This window comes from Leguminivora glycinivorella, chromosome 3 (assembly GCF_023078275.1).
Source record: "Leguminivora glycinivorella isolate SPB_JAAS2020 chromosome 3, LegGlyc_1.1, whole genome shotgun sequence".
Taxonomy (NCBI): domain Eukaryota; kingdom Metazoa; phylum Arthropoda; class Insecta; order Lepidoptera; family Tortricidae; genus Leguminivora; species Leguminivora glycinivorella.
Window position 1 is genome coordinate 10,066,137 of NC_062973.1, and position 20,679 is coordinate 10,086,815.

General features: G+C 34.4%; 4 protein-coding genes across 6 annotated transcripts; 3 read left to right on the forward strand and 1 right to left on the reverse strand.

The window, feature by feature from the left end:
• On the forward strand, nt 1-7,487 carry LOC125224713 (inositol polyphosphate 1-phosphatase). Its single transcript, XM_048128147.1, has 6 exons — nt 1-656; nt 873-1,023; nt 1,714-1,916; nt 2,119-2,289; nt 4,705-4,842; nt 7,351-7,487. The coding sequence occupies exons 1-5, from the start codon at nt 209-211 to the stop codon at nt 4,770-4,772; spliced, it is 1,041 nt and encodes a 346-aa protein (XP_047984104.1). The 5' UTR covers nt 1-208; the 3' UTR covers nt 4,773-4,842; nt 7,351-7,487.
• On the reverse strand, nt 2,324-3,854 carry LOC125224716 (RNA-binding motif protein, X-linked 2-like). The gene is made up of 5 exons (XM_048128157.1): nt 3,699-3,854; nt 3,460-3,612; nt 3,233-3,362; nt 2,822-2,971; nt 2,324-2,633 (listed from the first exon to the last, which is right to left on the reverse strand). Exons 1-5 carry the CDS (start codon nt 3,710-3,712, stop codon nt 2,547-2,549), a joined length of 534 nt encoding a protein of 177 aa, XP_047984114.1. The 5' UTR covers nt 3,713-3,854; the 3' UTR covers nt 2,324-2,546.
• A 30-nt stretch (nt 7,488-7,517) lies between the features above and the next one.
• LOC125224715 (juvenile hormone esterase-like) lies at nt 7,518-9,871 on the forward strand (the record flags this gene model as incomplete). The annotated part of the gene is made up of 2 exons (XM_048128156.1): nt 7,518-8,635; nt 9,329-9,871. Coding segments are annotated over 2 exons (1,275 nt in total), but the record flags the coding sequence as incomplete, so codon positions are not given.
• A 1,066-nt stretch (nt 9,872-10,937) lies between these two features.
• Nucleotides 10,938-19,816, forward strand: LOC125224718 (transcription initiation factor TFIID subunit 13). Of its 3 annotated transcripts, none has more exons than XR_007176902.1 (6): nt 10,938-11,233; nt 11,741-11,919; nt 12,688-12,845; nt 13,409-13,459; nt 19,419-19,451; nt 19,710-19,816. XR_007176902.1 is itself a non-coding variant. In XM_048128160.1 (5 exons), the coding sequence occupies exons 1-4, from the start codon at nt 11,192-11,194 to the stop codon at nt 19,421-19,423; spliced, it is 384 nt and encodes a 127-aa protein (XP_047984117.1). In that variant the 5' UTR covers nt 10,938-11,191; the 3' UTR covers nt 19,424-19,451; nt 19,710-19,816. The 3 variants fall into 3 exon arrangements, 1 of the variants encoding a protein (XP_047984117.1); XR_007176901.1 differs by having other exon boundaries at nt 10,939-11,233; nt 13,409-13,463; XM_048128160.1 differs by lacking the exon at nt 13,409-13,459.
• Nucleotides 19,817-20,679: the final 863 nt, after the last annotated feature.

Genomic DNA, 20,679 nt, shown 5'->3' on the forward strand with positions numbered 1-20,679 from the left:
AGTTTTCCTATGGTTTTCCCTTGGCTTTCATGATTTTAGCTATGGAACAATATTGAACTGAAACCGAGAATTCGAAAGTGCGCGTGCGTGTGGGAAATTCACTGGCGCGACTAACATAATTATGTATTTTTGAAACCAATCGATACAGCGTGAATACAGCTAACGTAATTTAATAGTACTAGTAAATAAAGATACACTGTTTTGGAAAATGGCAAACGTTTTGGAAGCCTTAATTTATGCATCAGAACGAGCCGCCTGTATTGCGAGATATTGCGCGGCTTGCTTAAGTGACGAGAACCTCGTTGTTACTGAAAAATCTGGAGACGAAGCCAACAGCCGTTTTGAGCACGACTTCAAGACCATTGCTGATGTTTTAGCTCAGGAAGCTGCTAAAGTAGAGATAGGTCACCACTGCCAAAACCTAGCTAGTAGTGTTTGGGGTGAAGAGTGTGGAGAAATCAACGGTCACCCTATCAAACTCGGAAATAACGTAGATGAAACAGCCCTTCTATTAAGTAAAATTGTACCAAAGGAGCAAGCACTTAAACTTGCGGAGGGTTGCCATTGTGAATTGAATCCTAAACTATTTGGTGAATTACCATATGATCTTCCTGTTATAGATGATGCTACATTGGGAGTTTGGATAGATCCAATAGGTGTTTATATATATCTTTATTATATTGAAACAGTTCCATATTCAATAGCACTTCCATTTTATAATGTTACTGATCACTTCACTACAACACATCATTAAAAAAAAAATGTTTGAACATAACTATTGTCCATATTTTTCTACTAATTTATGCATGTGTTGCTTTATTTTGTGTACTACATACATGTCTTTTGATATTAAGCTGATCCCTTTGTCATAGATGCTACTGCAGAATTCATAGCCGGGGTGAAGAACAAACACAAAGTAGACAGTGAATCAGGGCTATCATGTGTCACAGTTCTAATAGGAGCATTTGTGAAAGCCACTGGGGAACCTGTAATGGGAGTTGTCAACCAACCATTCTATGAAAAGTAAGTGTGATGCCACTTATGCCCCTAGAATATAACAAATTCTATACCTACTTTCTTTTTCAGTTTATCCACAGAATACATAATAGTACAAGTACAAAAGGCTCACTCCCTTTGATATTCACACAATGCCGCCATTCTGAATTCACTGAATCTAAACGGACCGTACGCGAACAGCCGACATAGAATTCTATTGCATTGCGCGAAGGTCGTCACCATTGAATGGGCCGCGAATTTCAAATCTTAATCAAGTGGAAAGTAGCCCAGCAGCAGTTCAGCATGATTCACAACTTAAAAGTAAAGTCAACTTCAGATTTCATGATGCTTCAGATTCCTTTCCAAATAATTTAAATTTTTGATGCTTACAATAGTTACAATAATAGAATATACAATAATAAATATTGACGACACCTTACACAGATCAGCTTAGCCCCAAACTAAGCAAAGCTTGTACTATGGGTGCTAGGTGACGATATACATACTTATATAGATAGAAAATACATACTTATTATACATAGAAAACATTTATGACTCAGGAACAAATATCTGTCTCCATCAGACAAATAAATGCCCTTACCGGGATTCGAACCGTGGCTTAGCAGGCAGGGTCACTACCGACTGAGCCAGACGGGTTGTCAATACCAGACAATAAAAACTAGATGAGAATACTAATTATATAATTGTTCTTTGCAGTGGAAATGGACGCATCTTATGGGGCGCATGCTACAGTGACTACGGCAGGATGGGAGGATGTGAAACACCCAGTTCCCATAATGACAACACTGTGCTTGTTAGTGGTGCCGAGTCACCTGAGCTGGTAGAGAGATTCAGATCCAGTGGCTGGGAGGTTAAACCAGCCAAGGGATGCGGTCATAAACTTCTTAAAGTTGCATTAGGTGTGTACAAGGTTATAGTTTACTGCGTTATAAATAAGCGTCTTCATACTAACAACCGATGTTTTTGCGTCTATAAGTTCCCCATTCAAATCCCTCTCTTTTTATTTAGAAGAGGGAAGGAAAATTTTGAAAAAGTTGTGTAAAATATCTCTGTTTCAAATAAACTTATTTCAGTTCAATAATACTTTTGTTGTGTTTTTAGGTGAAGCTGCTGCATATGTCGTAACAAAGGGAACAACATTCTATTGGGATACCTGTGCCCCACATGCCATTATTAAGGCTAGAGGTGGCGATCTACTCTCCTGTGCCACATTGACACCTGTTACGTATAAGACTAACACAAATAATGAGAAAGCCCACTGCAACGCTGAAGGTATAATTGCATACAGTCAACAAAAAGTTCTCTATGGCATCAAAGCAGTATTTAATAAAACTTAAAGTGAATTGTTCATACAAAAAATGCCTTATGAGACTTGTCTTTCCAATAAGTAGAGCAAAGTAATGTTGTTACATTCATTTTTGAAATGTATTAAATTTAATCTTTTTAATAAGATTGATCTCTTGTTATAGTATTTTTCAAGTATGTTGTGTGAAGTGAAAATGAAATTCTTTAAATTAGTCTTCAATCATCTAGTCACTAGAATCAGAACTTCTACTTCTTTTCTTTTTCTTCTTTTTACTCTTTTTTACTTTTTCCTTCTTTTCCTTCACTGGTTCCTGCAAAAAACATAGTAAATATAAAAATGTTAGTCTATTCCATAAAATTATTAGTTTCAAATAAGTGGTGGTATCATTGGTAGAAATATAAAGTTAGATGTTCAGTCCAAAATCCTTTTGTATTAGTAAAAAAGAAATATATTTACTATGTGTAAAAATGTATAAATATAGGATATGTTTAACTTTACTTGTTTTATTGTCACTGGTTCAGCTTTTGGTACCGCAGGAGCACATCCTTCCTGTCGCAGGACAGCGGTCACATCATCAACTTTACTCATGTCAGCATTTGGTGCTCGGTAAGACTCACAGTGGTCTACTCTCACAGTGCGACCCAAGATCTGGAACATTAATACTTTATAGTTATCATATAGGTACATGAAAACTGATTATCAATTATATATAAAATTCAGTATCTAAGTTCAAAAACTCTTCATAACATTAAGGGCTCCCCCACATCTAGCGTCTCGCGAGCGTAGCCTCGGGCCAACTTTATGGAAAAAGAGGATGCGGCGTCAGGCTTTGCCATACAGTTGGCCTGACGCTATACTTGCGAGATGCTAGATGTGGGGCCCTAAGTATGATAAAGTCAAAGTAGTTACCTTGATTCCATTCAAATTGTCTACAGCAAGGATAGTCGAACGTTGATCTTCATAGCATATAAATGCGAAACCCCTTGATTTACCAGTAGCTTTGTCTCTTACTAGGTTTATATTAACCACTTCGCCGTATCTGAAATCATCATAAAATCTTGTAATGACAGTTAAACTTGTAATATTTACATCCATCCTAGGTTTTGTAATACTTTATATTAAACTATAGAACTTACTGTGAAAACACACAAATGATATCTCCCTCGGTCAAGTCATACGGAAGACCGCCGACAAATAACCACGCACTGTCTTTGTACTGATCGTGCCACGAAGATTTGGAGTTGCCGGCTAGTTCTTGCTTGCTTAGTTTTAACACGTTCTTTACATTGCTGGAACAACACACATAAATTTACTGTAAACTGATTACAGAACATACATTATTATAAAGAATACCTGTTTAGTGTTTCTTACGTACGTCATAGGATTCATCGTGATCTATGTTTCGAAACACTTTATTTTAAAATCACGATATTTTGCATCGATTTAATTTCTTCGCAGTTTAAATGATGAAAACAGCATCCGAGTCCTCTTCTCATTTTCGTAAAATCGAATTGTCAATGCCATTATCCAACAATGACATTAGTGAGCGCGTTCGAATACTTTGGACACTATGCGTTGCTGTACTAATAGTGAAAAAAAAACAACTTAGTTCTAATGAAAGCAATTTACTTTGCTTATATTTATTGGGATAAAAATTAATATTTTTTGTACGGCCCGTTAAATAAGTAACTCTCGCAAAGAATATAATACTCCTCTCGCATAAGTCTCGCATGGACCAATCCACCATGACCTAGTATATAAAATTCGAACGCTTTTCGAAGATGTTCCGTTTCACTCACGCTTTTGGAGTAAAACGGGATGAATGGGAATGAATGACTGTGTTGACAGGGTGAATGAACTATTTTTATCAATGAAAATTTGAAACTACTTGTTATTCGAGAGGTGTTTAAAATTTTATGTAAATATTGCAATTAATTTTACACGATTAAGATTTGCCTCATCAAGAGATTGTTCAGAAGGGCAACACAATAATAAAGTTAATGTTTCGTGCTCACCATCCATTATTATCATTTATATCAGTCGTACTAGGAAGAATGACAAACAAGAACTAAATAGGTAATCAAACTAATTATTATTAAATTTTTTTCGTTCGCCAGTTGTAAAGTCTAGATGTATTTATATCGTGATCTATGATAAGGTCTCGTTAAAGATAAGCTACTGCTTTTACAATATTCAATTATACAAACTTGCGTAGCTGGCTTATAAGGCCCGCGTTAGGTAGATAACTTTTTAATAGATAGGATATATATATCACAAAGTATTTAAATAATTGCTTTCATGTGTGTCGACAATCATAAACATATTATGTTTTGTTTCAAATCACATCTAGTTGGTAATTTTTCCTTTAATATTTGTTTCAGTTCAAAAAGATGTCCTGTCAAGTGACAGTGAAGCAGGGCACACTGCAAGGAAAATTGTGCAAGTATAGAGGAAAGGAATATTACAGCTTTGAAGGCATACCTTATGCTAAGCCACCCGTCGGGGATTTGAGGTTTCGAGTAAGTGATTTATAGACATATTATTTTATTTTATATTTTCATGGAGGTTGTGACCCCAATTTAATCATATAAGTAGATGGTTCGATTTTTATATTAAGTTTACATGAAATAAAAGCATGTGAACTAAGTTCCGGTATAATTCATCAGATCAGTTAGAATTCCCTGCCAGTCGAGATTTGCCCTGCTGTACCTAAGATCAATTATTATGGTTTTCTGAATAGATTAAGAATAATATTATTTTGCTGTTCTTCGGTAGGTCCTGTGGCTGATAGTGAATTTTACACATGGGGAGATAGTAAGAGACAGAAATAGTCATCCTTATTTACCTAGTTGTATGTAACATCTGTTTTGTTTATACACTTCGTACAATTAACTTGTAACATTATTGCCAAAGTATTATAAATTCAATGAAGCTCTTTGGTTGGCTTTGAAGATGATACTGATATATGAAATTATTAATTACAGAAAACCTTTTTTTTATAATAATTGTAAATACTGATAACATAGAATGAATACCTATACATCTATCAGTATGGGTAGATAACACAAACTAAGCCTAATGAATCTAACATTGAGATTACATATATCTCAATGTATGCTATTTTTTAATGTGTTTTTCATGAGATGCATAGCTAAGATAGACTGCCAATCTCTCCTTCCTTTCTAACAAGGAAATGTTTTACAGTTAGTTCGCAAGATGTCGCTTTGTATACAAAGCGACATCTTGCGAACTACTAACTACTACTGAACTATAGTCAATTCACAGAATTACAGTTAAACCAGCTAGGTCAAAGAAGTCGGTTAAAAGTGTGTCCACATGAGAGGTCATTGTTTGGGCTGGTGTCCCTCTCGCACTTACTGGCAATGTCAACATCATTCAGTGACGTCATCAGTGTCATACATTGGGGATACCAGTCAATTTTCGAAGTTATTACCAAATCTACTAATACCCATTTCAACATATTTTTAAATTCTACAAATCTTTGAATTATTGGCATCAAAATAATTACATTATAATTATTTTCCAATTCTTTGAAATATATCGAAACCCTAGTTTGAATATAACCCTAAAATAATATAAGAAGTTATAAAGTCAGGTAATATACAGATAAAAATACTACTACTATGGTAACCTCATTGACACTGGCAACACGTGCGAATAGAGATGGGTAGGGGTGAGTAAATACTGAGTATTTACCCGTAATTTACTCAAAGCACCGAGTAAATACTCGTATTTACTCATTTGGGTGAGTAGAAACTGTTACCTAAAAATAATTTAAAAAATGAGATTTAAGTACTTAGTCGTGTTTATTTTAACTGTGTGGACATGTATAAATGAGATTTATATTATTAGAAGCTTATGGGAGTCTTAGTTTGTCGAAAAAGAGGTAATCATTGTGAGAAAAAAATAGTGATAATGTTTAGTTAGCAGTTTTGTTTTAAAAAAGCAGGTATTTACAGTAAAAGTATGTGACTTGAATTAAATTGATGTTCTAGATAACGGCATGACGTTCGGAAGTGATTGTTAATGTGGCACTTACGACCTTTTATTAAGGGTTTTCTAAAGAAAACTCAAAACTGTTCATATTATTAAAAAACTTTTTTAGAAATATTCAATTAATTTTTAAAGACCTATCAGATGATGTATAATACACTGGTAATTTCTGAATTTTATTTTTGTGAAAAATAGTTACATGTATGGAGAGCACGTCCTTAAAATAAAATTCATATAAATTTGATTACTTAACTTAGTAGCCGATAACAAAATACACCAATATTTCTAATTTGTATTTCCATTTCAGCACGCTAAATAGTTTATACCCACCAATTTGAGTAAAAACGAGTAAATACGGGTATTTTGAGTAAATACTGAGTATTTACTCGATATTTACTCTTGAGTATTTACTCACTACCCATCTCTACGTGACCGTTTTCGCTAGTCTGATACGATCGCCTTTCTATCTCAGTGATAAGGTTCAATTTAGTATGGCAAAAAATGTGATTCCACAATCTAGTTTAATAATTCTAAATCTATGAGTCAATTAAAATATGTACTTAGGTATCTATTTTTTTTCCTTTCCTAGCAAACAAAAACATCAAAGTCGTAGTTGACGATAAATGCTCTGACTCCATGACTGTAAATTCTGGTGTCCGCCAAGGCTGTCTGTTATCGACCACGCTCTATCTTTTCAAAGTTCAAAGTTTTTATTGTTATATAAGAATCCGGTTACATTGTGGGTCGAAATATACAATTACACACCTTTTTATCGAAATATACAATTACCTTTTTTTTCATCATATATACATTTTACAGCTATTAAACTTAAATATAAATATTTTTGTAAGTGCAACAAGGACGCGCCAACCGATAGGTATGAAATTGGAGAAGTTTTACGAACAGGACCTCAATTTGCAACTGAAATCATTACGATAACAGCTTTTAGATAAATATAATAAATCCCATGTGTCTGTAACTGCAAATAATTATATTCTTGTCTGTTTTATTAGGAACCCCAGGAGCCAGAAAGCTGGAAAGGTATACGTGATGCATTAAAACCAGGAAATAGTTGCATACAGTTAAAGCCAGGAACAAGAGAGCATTTCGGATCTGAAGATTGCCTGTACTTAAATGTTTACACCCCATGTCTACCTGAAGAGGAACTTAAAAAACTTCCTGTGCTAGTCTATGTCCATGGCGGAAAATTTTATTTGGATTCGGAGATTACTACAGGCCAGAATACTTAATAGAACAAGATGTTATCCTAGTAACACTGAATTATAGACTGCATGCCTTAGGCTTTTTATGCCTTCATATACCTGAAGCTGCAGGGAATATGGGCCTTAAAGATACTGTAATGGCATTAAAATGGGTCAAAAATAATATAAGTCAGTTCAATGGTGATGACAATAACATCGTGGCGATTGGCGAAAGCGCGGGAGCTGCTATAGTCACGTCTTACTTAACTAGTGAAATGGCAAATGGCTTGGTGAATAAGATTATAGCTTTATCGGGAGTCTGTGTATCAGATTTGTTTATTATAGACGATGACCCTATATTCAAGGCTAAACACTTAGCGTCAATCTTTCAACAAGAATTTAGCGATGTGAGGAGTTTATACGAGTATTTAAAAAATCTTCCGGTTGAAGAATTATTATACGCAGCAGCCATGGTTGAGTATTCCAGACCACCGTCAATAATAAGTGCTTACTTTCTACCCGTTGTGGAAAAGGAATTTGGGTATAAGAGATATTTTGAAGAATACCCTTATATAAAAATCCAAGCCAATCGACATAAAAAATTGCCTATTCTATTTGGCGTAAATACCTATGAAGGTGGTTACTTCATACGCCAGGACAAAGAAGGAAACGTAAAATTTGAGAATGATTTTCGTTATTTTGTACCACGTTTCTTATTTGTTCAACCATATAGTGCTGATGCTGTGGAAATAGCAAAAAAGATAAGAAAATATTATTTTGATGATGCAGCAATAGATCAAACGAAAAAACTGAAGTATATAAATTTTGTATCCGATGCCTTTTTCAAAAGGGACATTATGACATTTTTTAATACTGTTGGAAAGTACTCTGATAGTGAATTATATGTGTTTCAACTTTCACATTCGAGTAAAATGAATACCAGAAAAGCGCAACAGCTAGGACTTAAAGGCACTGTTCACGGAGATCTGTTACAATATATATTTTACAGAAAGAACAAAGCTGACATTGCAAATGAAAGAGATAGAGAAATTATATCTATTCTAAATCAGTCAATAAGTAATTTTGCTAGAACTGGGTATGTACCTCCATGTTGTATTTATGGAAAATTTGATAAATATTAAATAAGTAATAACTGTTAACAACGCATTCACAAAGTATTTTTGCAAACAATAGTATAGATATATTTTGTAAGTTAAGCAGAGAGATATTAATTTTGTAAGTCTTTATCAGATACTTGTCTCTGACATTCTGCGATCCGCCATTGCGTCACCGTAAACGAGCATTTTTTTTTTGCCAATAAATTTTTTTTTTGTTGTTTTAGGGAATTTTAGGTCAATTGTACTCAGAATCACGAGTACTTTCAATCTCACTGGGAGACAAAAAGTGTCCCAGAATTTCCATACATTTTTGTTACTTTCCTCTTTTGTTACCCCATACAACATGTACGGAAAATGGTAACAAAATAAGAAAAAATCGTATGGGACAATTTTTTTAACTACTAGAATTGAAAAGGCTAGTAATTAATTCTGAGTAGAAATAGCATTTTTTTTCAAAAATATCACACTTCATAAAAGTGGCAAAAAAAAAAAGAAATGCTCAAACCTGCTTGTTGAAATGTACAAAATGAACAAAGTTTGTCATTTAACGTTTTTGGCGGTCAAAGGCTCAAAATAAAACCTGAGGTCAAAGGGTTAAATGACAGACAAGGGCTTAGTCATAAGGTCAAAAAAGAAAAACGTAGGTACCTCTATTTTTTTTTTTTTTTCAGAGTTCCAAGATGGCCCAAAATGCACATTGAATGGAAACCGTACACAGATCGTGAACGTCGTGTTCTAAACATTGACGAGGACATCAAAGTCATTCAGGACTTTGGTGACGGAATTGATAGATTTTGGAATAGTTTGGGGCAGAGATCAAAACTGTGATACACTCATTTTTTACTTGTTGTTTTTTGTACAGTTTAAATGTTAAAATTACTTTTGTTACCAAGTATTTTTAAGAGATTTAGAGATGGAGATTATATACATTTGCTTCTAAGATATATAGTTACAATTAGTATTAGATTAAATGGTAACACGGGTCATGGTAGGGTATTGCATTTATTTTTATACTTACTACTTAGCGGATCCCAGGCTCCCATGAGCCGTGGCAAATGCCGGGATAACGCATGATGATGATGACTTACTACTTAAATACAGTAAATACTTGAGAAACAATTACGAACAACAATTAAATACTACTGAACGTTTTTAAAACTGAGCTTGAACAAATATTTTAAAACGTGTATATCTGAATATAACGGTATTTAGCATAAAAATGTTTTTATTTTTACCCAAGTCCACTAGGGGCAACCTAAATTAAATTTCAGATTTTAGTAGACTGATAAACACAATAAATGGTAAAAAAAAGAGTAGGTAAAGTATTAAAAAGCAATGTCGTCCTTTTAAAATTTTATGTAAAAGAGAAGGAAAAGATATATTTTTCTCGCTCTCACAAAAAGCTATAACAGACGATCGTACCGGACTGTGACTTTAGTAAAGTCGGACTGGTCCCACAGCAAATACTGTGGTAAATGCACAGAATTACAGTTAAACCAGAATGAGTAGCTAGGTCAAAAAGTGTGTCCACATGAGAGGTCATTGTTTGGGCTGGTCTCCCTCTCGCACTTACTGGCAATGTCAACATTATTCAGTGACGTCATCAGTGTTATACATTGGGAATACCAGTCAATTTTCGAAGTTACTACAAAATCTACTAATACCCATTTGAACATATTTTTAAATTCTACAAATCTTTGAATTATTGGCATCAAAATAATTACATTATAATTATTTTCCAATTCTTTGAAATATATCGAAACCCTAGTTTGAATATAACCCTAAAATAATATAAGAAGTTATAAAGTCAGGTAATATACAGATAAAAATACTACTACTATGGTAACCTCATTGACACTGGCAACACGTGCGAGAGGGACACCAGCCCAAACAATGCCCTCTCATGTGGACCGTTTTCGCTAGTCTGATACGATCGCCTTTCTAACTCAGTGATAAGGTTCAATTTAGTATGGCAAAAAATGTGATTCCACAATCTAGTATAATAATTCTAAATCTATGGGTAAATGCGTCCATTTTACTCTCATTACGTCGTACTCGGAGTGATAGAGAAGGTGAGATGCTTATCATTGCACTGTACCACGTGTTAAGAATCTCATAACTTCACAAATTATTTATATAATATTTTTAAGACAATGTTAAATATCTCATATAACTAAAGCACACTGTACACTGTACTCCGTCATACAAAAACGAAATTTGAACGCGTTCGTAAAGTGAAGTGTCAAAATCAATCTCGGACGTCAAGTTATTAATTATCATAGTGATTATATTCTCTTTGGTTATTATGGCCAAATCTTCACATTCACAAAGCTAAGCTGTAATAAATAATTAAAAAGCAAAGCGTCGCGGTCGAGATTTGTTAACAAAGTTCAAGAATAACCTGCTTAATTAGTAAAAAAAATCTTACGTGGAAATACTATCGACGATACACGCGCCCACCACAAGAAAATTGTTGTCAACATTTGTACAGAAGTTCCTTTTGAAAAAGACTTATTACAAACATATTTATTAGAATGGCTACACCCACTCCTGATGCCCCTGAAAATTTCGACCAGGTTAGATTGTACTTTTATTTTGGAGACATTTGGATACCTATATTAAAGAGATTCAAGTGTTGAACTTTTACACATCGTATATAATACCATTGTTGTCTAACTTAGAAAGTGGATATAAAGCATTATTCTCATAATTTATTTTTCTGAAATAATACTTTTTGAAATGAAATGAATATCCTATCAGCATGATTCATGCATGATGATTTTCATACTAAAAGATATTGAAATACAACTAGGAACAAATCAAATTATTTTATTGAATTGTTCTTTTCACTAGCCGTGTAAGCTGAAGACCCGGGTTCGATTCGCGGCTCGGCCACCAGTGGGCCTTGTTGTTCTTTCTTTTGTGTATAATATCTATTTAAATTTATTATTGATATTGTAATATTTTCGACATAGGATCAGACTACCGTTTTATGTATAACTAGTTTATCTAGTTTAACACTAAGGACTTAGACTAGTCATTAAACTTCCTTCACTAATTAGTACTTTTATGTATGTTTACAGTTTGATGACGAGGAATCTGAGCATCAACTTGGTTCAACAGGTTCCGGCCGCAAGAGACTCTTCAGCAAAGAACTGCGTTGCATGATGTATGGGTTCGGAGATGACCAGAACCCTTACACAGAGAGTGTCGACTTTTTGGAGGATTTGGTTATTGAATTTATTACAGAAACCACACATAGGTAAAAATCATCACCATCCTCCTTGCGTTATCCCGGCATTTTGCCGCGGGTCATGGAAGCCTGGTGTCCGCTGTGACAACTAATCCCAAGATTTGGCATAGGCACTAGTTTTACGAAAATGTTTTTAGTTTTACACATAGGTAAACATATCTACTAAAAAGTTTACAAAGCTTGCCTAAGTATAAAAAATAGCAAAGAGATTGTGTGAAGTCTAATTATAGCCATAACTAGTACAATTATGTTGTGAGTTATTTCTACATGAATAAAAAATCATCATATGACAGCAATTCCCGTTTAGTTTGTATTTGTACATTTGGATCACGTCTCGATTTGGATAAAAATTGGTAGGCTGATAGAGTCCATGACGCTGAGCAAGATCCACTAGGTTTCCCAAAATGTCCTAGGTTGATTGTATGAAACTTTCCTTTTTTGTTACTGAAAATGTATAGAAATCTGGTAACAAAAAAGGAAGGTTTCATACAAAGTATACAAACTACATAGGACATTTTGGGAAACCTAGTGGATCTTGCTCAGCATCATGGACTCTATCAGCCTACCAATTTTTATCCAAATCGGAGACATGATCCAAATGTACAAACTTAATGAGAATTGCACATGAAATGAAATGCCCTTCCATGAAAATCATGTCTGAATTTTTGGTCTACTGAATTCTATGACCTATTTGGGTTTGTAAAATCCTCACATTTTGCTTCTTCTTCAAAAATTTAAATTTGAAATTTTTGAATATCAAATCAAATAATTTTTCAGAGCAATGGAGGTAGGAAGAACAGGAAGGGTCCAAGTGGAAGATATTATATTCTTAGTAAGGAAGGATCAAAGGAAATATGCCAGAGTCAAGGACCTTCTTACTATGAATGAAGAACTGAAGAAAGCTAGGAAAGCTTTTGATGAAGTTAAATATGTCGGTAAGTAAGATGAACTTTGGTAAAATTGCTAAAAAACAATTTTCTAATGAAATTTTGTTGTTTTGGCTTATTTGAAATAATACATTGACAACCACAACAAAAGTATCTAATTAATGATTTCAATTGTTTTTACAAGTTTTTATGTAACTTGCAGTGTTTGTATGCGTATGTAAGTGAAATCTCGCAAGTCAAATTAGACCCTATAGAATAGGAATTATTTGATTGAGCTAAAAATCAACAATTTTCTGTTTATCAACTATTTTTAGTTCTTAGTCTCACCCAACAATATGTATGATCATGTATGATCTGTGTCAATATAATATTATGGTACCCCGGAGCTTACTATGACACAACTCATCCTGATTAATGTTTGAATTTGTAAGAATTGTCTTGACAATATTGCCTAAAAGAAATGTGATGATAAAAAACTGATCTAGGTTTTGTGCAAACCCCTTGCATATTTTTGCTGTGATTGTCCAATAATGTTTTTTTTTTTGCAATGACTAGTTTTTTTAAGTAAACATTTGATGTTGTTTTTATTGCGCAATTTTGTAACCTTATAGAAGACCAACAATAATGATGATGGCGAACAACAGACAGCTTCTAAGGCTGATGCAAGTAATACGTATTTATTATTGATGCAATGCTTTTGTGTATGCATGTTTACTAATGTTATGTTGCATTGTTCATAGATTAGATGTACAATTAACTTTAAGAACGCCGTAGTTTTACAAAAATGGCATTCTTACGGCCTAGCCACGACAATGGTCTAAGGCGTTTTGCGGCAGCGGCAAGCGGTAAGTCACAAAAACAAAAACGCAGCGCGCGCGAGGCATGCCACGATTCGCGCGGCTGTTCGAAATCGCGCGCGGGTTTCACGGGCCTACCCGCGGCAGCGGCGCGCGGGGCGGCGCGCGACGAGAACAACTGTAGCGCGCCGCGCCCGCACCGCCACGACATTGGAGCGGCGCGGCCGGTCTAGGCGGCTAGATGGGTCTAGCGATTCCATGCGAAACAAAAAATTTTGTTTTTATTATGAGCGTCTTGAACCCGAAACCGTTATTTACTGAAAATTTAAATGTACTTTCGCGTAAGTAGAGTGTAATAATGTTTTCAACCCTAATTTTGTATAGTATTTATTCGTATTTATACTCTTCATTTTTTTTCTGAGTGTTTATTTATATTAAGTATTATTTAACTAGCCATAAAATAAATGTCCTGTATTTAGTTACCACACATATTTTCTTGTACAAGACGTAATTGACTAATTAAAGCATTCTATGCACTTTAGAGTCATATTCAACAGTCAAAAACATGTTTTTAAATATGAACCGCTCCTAGGCCCTGCCGCCGATTCTGAAAGTACGTGGCATGGCTAGCGCCCGCGCGCGTTTCCCGCGCAGCCCTGCCGCCCCGCTCGCCGCCTTAGACCATTGTCGTGGCTAGGCCGTTAGAGTTACAACATAAATTATAAGTGTAACTAACATGGGAATACCACTACATATGACTAGAAACGCTAAGGGTTTCATTATAGATTAAATATAAGAAGATCATACCATCCCATACATTAAAATGCGACTGCCTAAGAACGCGCATACACTTCACCACACATAGATGGCGCCACAAAAAAATGCCTTGTTGCCATCGATTATTTGTAGATTGGCGTTGTGTCTCTTTCGAGCCATAAATCTATGTCAAAAGTGATACTTACACACGCCATCTACAAGTATAATCGAAAGCTACAAGACATTTTTTTTGTGGCGCCATCTATGTGTGGTGTAGTATATGCGCGTTCTTAGACGGTCGCATATTAATGTATGGGATGGTATGATCTTCTTATATTAAGTCTATGGTTTCATGGAAGCTTGTATCTTGTAATGCAAGTAACAAACTTCATGAAATAGTTTCGCACTTGTAGCACTTATTATTATAATTGTTATGTATGAATTAAGAATTACCTATACAAAACTGTAAGCATATATTTAGGATTCTATTCCTCAAAACGTAAAAATGAAACCCTTATACTCCTTCTATATGTCTGTTCCTCCGTCCTTTTGTCTGACTGTCTGTCAAGCCCCTTTATTTCGGGAATGCGTGGAGTACGTGGAGATATTGAGTAAAATTTAAACCATGTACACAAGTCTACAGTCCCCGAGGTTAATTAAATTTCTATGTTAACTAGGAGATAGATAGCATTGTAATAGCACGCATGCACATGGGAAAAGTGCAAAGAAGCACCTGTACTCATAGTACTTACATTAGGTATCTGGGTCATACACAATAGAGTCCAAAACCGGCTGTGTTAGTTTATACTGAAGAATTTTTTTTTGTAATGTACCCATATAATTACATAGAGATGGGCCGAATATTCGGTAAATATTCGGTTTCGGCATATTCGGCAAGATTTTCAATGTTCGTATTCGGCCGAATAGTTCGGTTACATTGCCGAACAATTACCTACCGAATAAACAAAGTAAACAAATAGCGTAAGTTGTTTCGTAATTCATAGGATAATGACATCCTATTTCAGCATTCTAAGGAACTACCAAAAGGAGTTAAAAATGCGTTAAAACATAAAATACAATAATTTTGTAAAAACGGTAATAGTTATTTGTTATACAAGGGGGCAAAGTTGTATTTTAACGCCGAGTGTGAAATTGAAAAACGAGCAAGTGAAAGGATTCTATAGTTGAACCACGAGCGAAGCGAGTGGTTCGAGAATAGAATCCTGAACTTGCGAGTTTTTTAACACACGAGAAGTAAAATACATTTGCACCCGAGTGTAACACAAAACTTTTCCCCTCACTATAGCGAGGAAACTACAACGCAAAAAATGCGTATTATCACTGCTTCCAGTAGTTCCACAGGTGGTAAATCATCTTTATTACTAGATTCACCTACTTTTATCAATTTTAAAGCAGTTATTTTTACTTTATTCAAGGTCAAATTACTTTACCCACTAGTGGATAAAATGCGTTTTTACCCGCTGGTATTAAAGGACAAAACACGTGTTTCCGAGCTAGTGAGGGGAAAAATAACGTAATAACGTATCATAACTATCATAAGAAACAAAAACCAAAATTTCTTTTTCTTATGCACTAAATTATAGGATCTTTAGGAGTCTTAGTAAGATAAATGTGTACCAATTACCAATAATTGAAACGTTTTTAACTCTAAGCCAGGATTTAAAATATGGCTCAACCGAATATTCGGCCGAATGTTCGGTTCGGTAATAGCTGAACCGAATGTTCGGCCGAATATTCGTATTCGGCAAAGTCTGGCCCATCTCTATTTACACTTGACTATAGGTAATTCCACGGAGGTTGAAGTGAATGATAACACACACAGCTAAATGAAGATTAGTACTGATTGCAAAAAAATGAATGAATGAAATGAGTGAGTGAATGTAAAAAAACGATTAATATATTTTTGAAAAACATTATTATTTATTGATATACTTATCATTAATGGTATTAAAAGCAGTAAAAAATAATGAACAAATCCTTTTATAAACCACCGTCACTTGGCATATCTTCATCTGATTCGTTAGGATTGATTATAAGGTTTTGGTTTTCGGTTAAATCATCTATCATACATAGGTTCCCTTTCCCTATATATTTCTTCGTTTACTTGGGTTTTTCTGAAAATACTGTGAAACGTTTCTTTATCAAGTGCTGCTATTTCTTCGTTTAATCTTTTCATGACGCTATTAAATGTGAACTCAGTATTACTAGCTGGAAGTCGCAGTGGCACGAATAAAATTTTGCTAAAGACAAACGATATTATTTTATTAAATTAAATTATCTGGTGAACTTTATAGCTCGTATGAAATTTCACTTCCAAATAAGTATTCAGCTACTTATCGATATATTTTATATTTTTTTTTTATTAATAGGTACAATAACATAAGGCAGGCAAACAACATTGTAAATTATTCCTTACATTCCTTATATCGGAAGGATGTCCCTATGTTAATTAACGTTATTGCTACTGGGTCATTCCAGCGAAACCGACACCACAGGCATAAAAATTAAATAACTTAATTTACATTTAAATCTACATCTAGAGAATAGAACATTATGCCTAATTTTATGAATCAATGAGTTTTTCCTTTTTATGACATTTTTTTGCATTTTATATGTGTCCAAACGTACCCCTATTAGCACCAGTTGTCTAAGGTGGCATATATATACCCTAAGTTGGCAGCGCTATTTCGCGCTTTTAATAAACATTATGGAGAAAGTGATATGTGTAAAAGAAAATATATTTAAAGCTGTTTAAACCAGTGGCAAGTAAATTTAAATTAAGTTTCATGGTTAGGATTTATTGGGCGTCTACACAATGCGTAACTCACGTCCCGCCCGTCACAATAAAACAAAGTTTTTTCTTGTTTACCCTAAAAGTATCTAAACTCTTGATGTCTTACTTTGTGAAAGTAACAATTAGGTTGAGGTTGGTTATTTTAGCTAAAAAACGCGTTGCTCTTGTGAATAAAAGTATACTTTTAACGCTTTTCAAAGTAGGTCCCACCCGTCACAGTGATGGGTTATCTGATAAAACTTGAGTTAATGAGTATAAAATCCTTCTTTTAAGTTTAGTTAAACCTAACTGGGTTATATTAAAGCAAATTATATGTCTAATATTGCTTAATTCGGTTGTGGTATTACTTTTTAGAACACAATGAATGCAATGAGGCCTATGAGTCAGGAAGAAGTCTTTTTCATTAAAACTGGTAAAATTTTTGACATTATTTCTGACCCACTGATAAAAGTATGTGGTAATAGACTTTTTGACAAGGTTTGACAATTTTCTGAACCTTTAAAAATTCAAGTTGAAAAAATATTTTTTTTGGTTTAATGCTCTAAGAAAACTACTGAAATTATTACTTGTAACATTAAATAATTAATAAAAGAGCTGATTTAAAGTAAATACAAACGAACTGTCTTTATATTTTTCATATATTTGTATACTCAAATGTTACTCGTCCCACCCGTCACAAAGCGCTGTCCCACCCGTCACAAGCATTGAGAAGCAAAATTATTTTTGTTTTACGAGTTATTTGCGTAAATTATACTAATACCTAATCTATATAATATCAGGAATTAAATAAAAAATGGTTGTTTAACAAAAGTTTCGTAGTTTCTTACCAATTGCGAATTGTGTAAGGGCCCATTTAGACGGTTCGAGAACTCGCATACGTGTTTTATTACATTGTGGTATTTGATGGCTGTGCAAAATTGTATGTACCCTCAACATCCCGCAATGTAACTAAAATCGTATGCGAGTTCGCACGCCGTCTAAATCAGGTCTACGTCAAGTCGGAGAGGAGAGGCACTTTGAAGTCCCACCCGTCACACTTCTTATACCATCAATTTCTCATAATAATAATGACATTTTCATATTTTTTTTGATGGTACAGTACGCATTGATTATTCAAGTAATTGATAATGTCATATTTAATACGCTAATTGTTGCCGTTTGGCAGAAATAAAGCAAAATGTAGGCAAAAAAGAGTATAAATATCCCACCCGTCACAATGGAATGACCCTACTGCGACTTCTATGTCTGCTAATAAGTAATGAAAAAATTGGTAAACACCATTTTAACAGCTACGATGATAAAATAAGGCAATTTATTACATACGAGATATTTTATTTTCTGTTTTGTTTGAAAATTGTTCTATAGACGTAATTCTTAACAAAATAGTTAATAGAAACTTTTTGGTCTTTCTTGCAATTCACTGTTGAATCTGCAGTCGGTACACGGTAAGAACACTAATTTCAAAATCTCGTTGTCATTACATGACAGTGTTATAGTGTGCGTGGCCTCAACTAAGTTGAAACTACCTATACCTGTTTTATCAACATGAGAAAATTAAGAACCTAAACTGTGTATGAACCAGTGAACCACTAGGCATAACATCCATAGGGAAAAGTCCCACCGTCAAATATGACAAAGTTACAAGCTAGGTACAATTAGATTATTTAGAAAAATCTCTCGCCAGTGGATCGTTCACGCTCCGTGTCAAACGATATGCAACTGTAAGTGTCGCACCAATATCTACGGAAAAACGATAGATAACTCAATACGCTACGGACCTTGAACGATTGTCTTTCGACCATGCACGGTTAGAGCACATGATATCCTAAGATATCTGCAATATGTGTTTGGTTTAGTGAGGGAGTATTGGGTCAAAAAACAGCATATACGTACTACATATTCACATTTTATATTGGATTCGTTTCCAAATGTTTTATCACATCATCATGGGATTCATAAGTAAATTAAGTTTCAACCTTGCTTTATTCCAATGTTTGTGTATGAAACTCCCATTTTACCCCTTGTATGTTGCTGTCATAACTTATAACTCGTATAAAAAACCTTTTGACTGCCCAATCCTTACGCTAAGAGCATGAAACCTCATGCAGAATTAAGAATTTGGCATTCAAAGGGTTGAAATTACATGTATGCATTCACTGCCAGCCAGGTATATGCGTTCACCGTCATACAAAATCGCGCCACCTGGCAGTGAATGCATACCACGTGATATTAATTTAAGTCCTTTATTTTCAGAATGAAGAATAAAGACGTGATTAGTTATGAAATGTGAGTATTGTAAAATAATATTTTTTATATGTAATTACCTAATTACGTTGATTGTATACTTTTGCTTAATAGCACATTATCGAGGGCCTTCCGCGAGCCATGTTGGGCGTTTTGCCCTTTGTCGCACGTCGCACTTGTGTGACAGGGAAACAAGTCGAATGTGTTTCGATGTAGGTATTTTGTAAACAAAAAATCAGTGAACCCATAGGCATATTTTTGTTCATTAGGAGCTTATCTTTTTTTTTAAATCTTTTGCAGATATTTATATAGACTGCGCGGCGTTAAGCTGAAACCGAAGCAAGAATGTGTAATAAGGAGAGGATTGGATAAGAATATGAGTAATAATAAAGTATTTTGTAAATTCACCCTGTTTCTTTGTTACTAGAACCTACCTACATATTTTTTTAAATCACACATTTCTAGATGCTGCCATACAATCGTACTTTTTAGGGTTCCGTACCTCAAAAGGAAAAAACGGAAAAAACGGAACCCTTATAGGATCACTTTGTTGTCCGTCTGTCCGTCCGTCCGTCCGTCTGTCAAGACCCTTTTTCTCAGGAACGCGTGGAGGTATGAAGCTGAAATTTATATCAATTACTCAGGTCTACTGTCCCTTGAAGCTGTGAAAAAATCAAACTTCTAAGCCAACGCAATCAAAAGATACAGCCGTTTATGCCGCAAATTTTCGACACTTGCAAGGGAATCAAAACCTACAGGGTGCTTCCCGTGAACTCAGAATCTTGAAATTTGGTACGAAGCAACGTCTTATAGCATAGATAAAGGAAAAATTACGAAAACCATAAATTTTTAGTTACATCACATAATATATTTTTTTTTAATAATTTTAACCTTACTACCCTTTTCCTCATAAACGCGTAGAGGTATTAAATTGAAATTCATACCAAATACTCAGGTCTATAATACCTTTAAGCTGTAACAAAATCAAACTTCTATGTCAACGCAATCAAAAGAAACAGCAATTTAAGCTGCATATTTTGAAACTCGCAAGTACTCGCAAGGGAATCAAAACCTAAAGGGTACTTCCAGTCGACCTAGAATCTTGAAATTTGGCATGAAGCAACGTTTTATAGCACACATAAAGGAAAAATTCCGAAAACCTTAAATTTTTAGTTACATTACAAAATATATATATGTTATGAATTTCATTTTGCAATAAAAATACCATAGTTATGACTCGATTGTCGTAATGAACGAACTTTGTAAACCT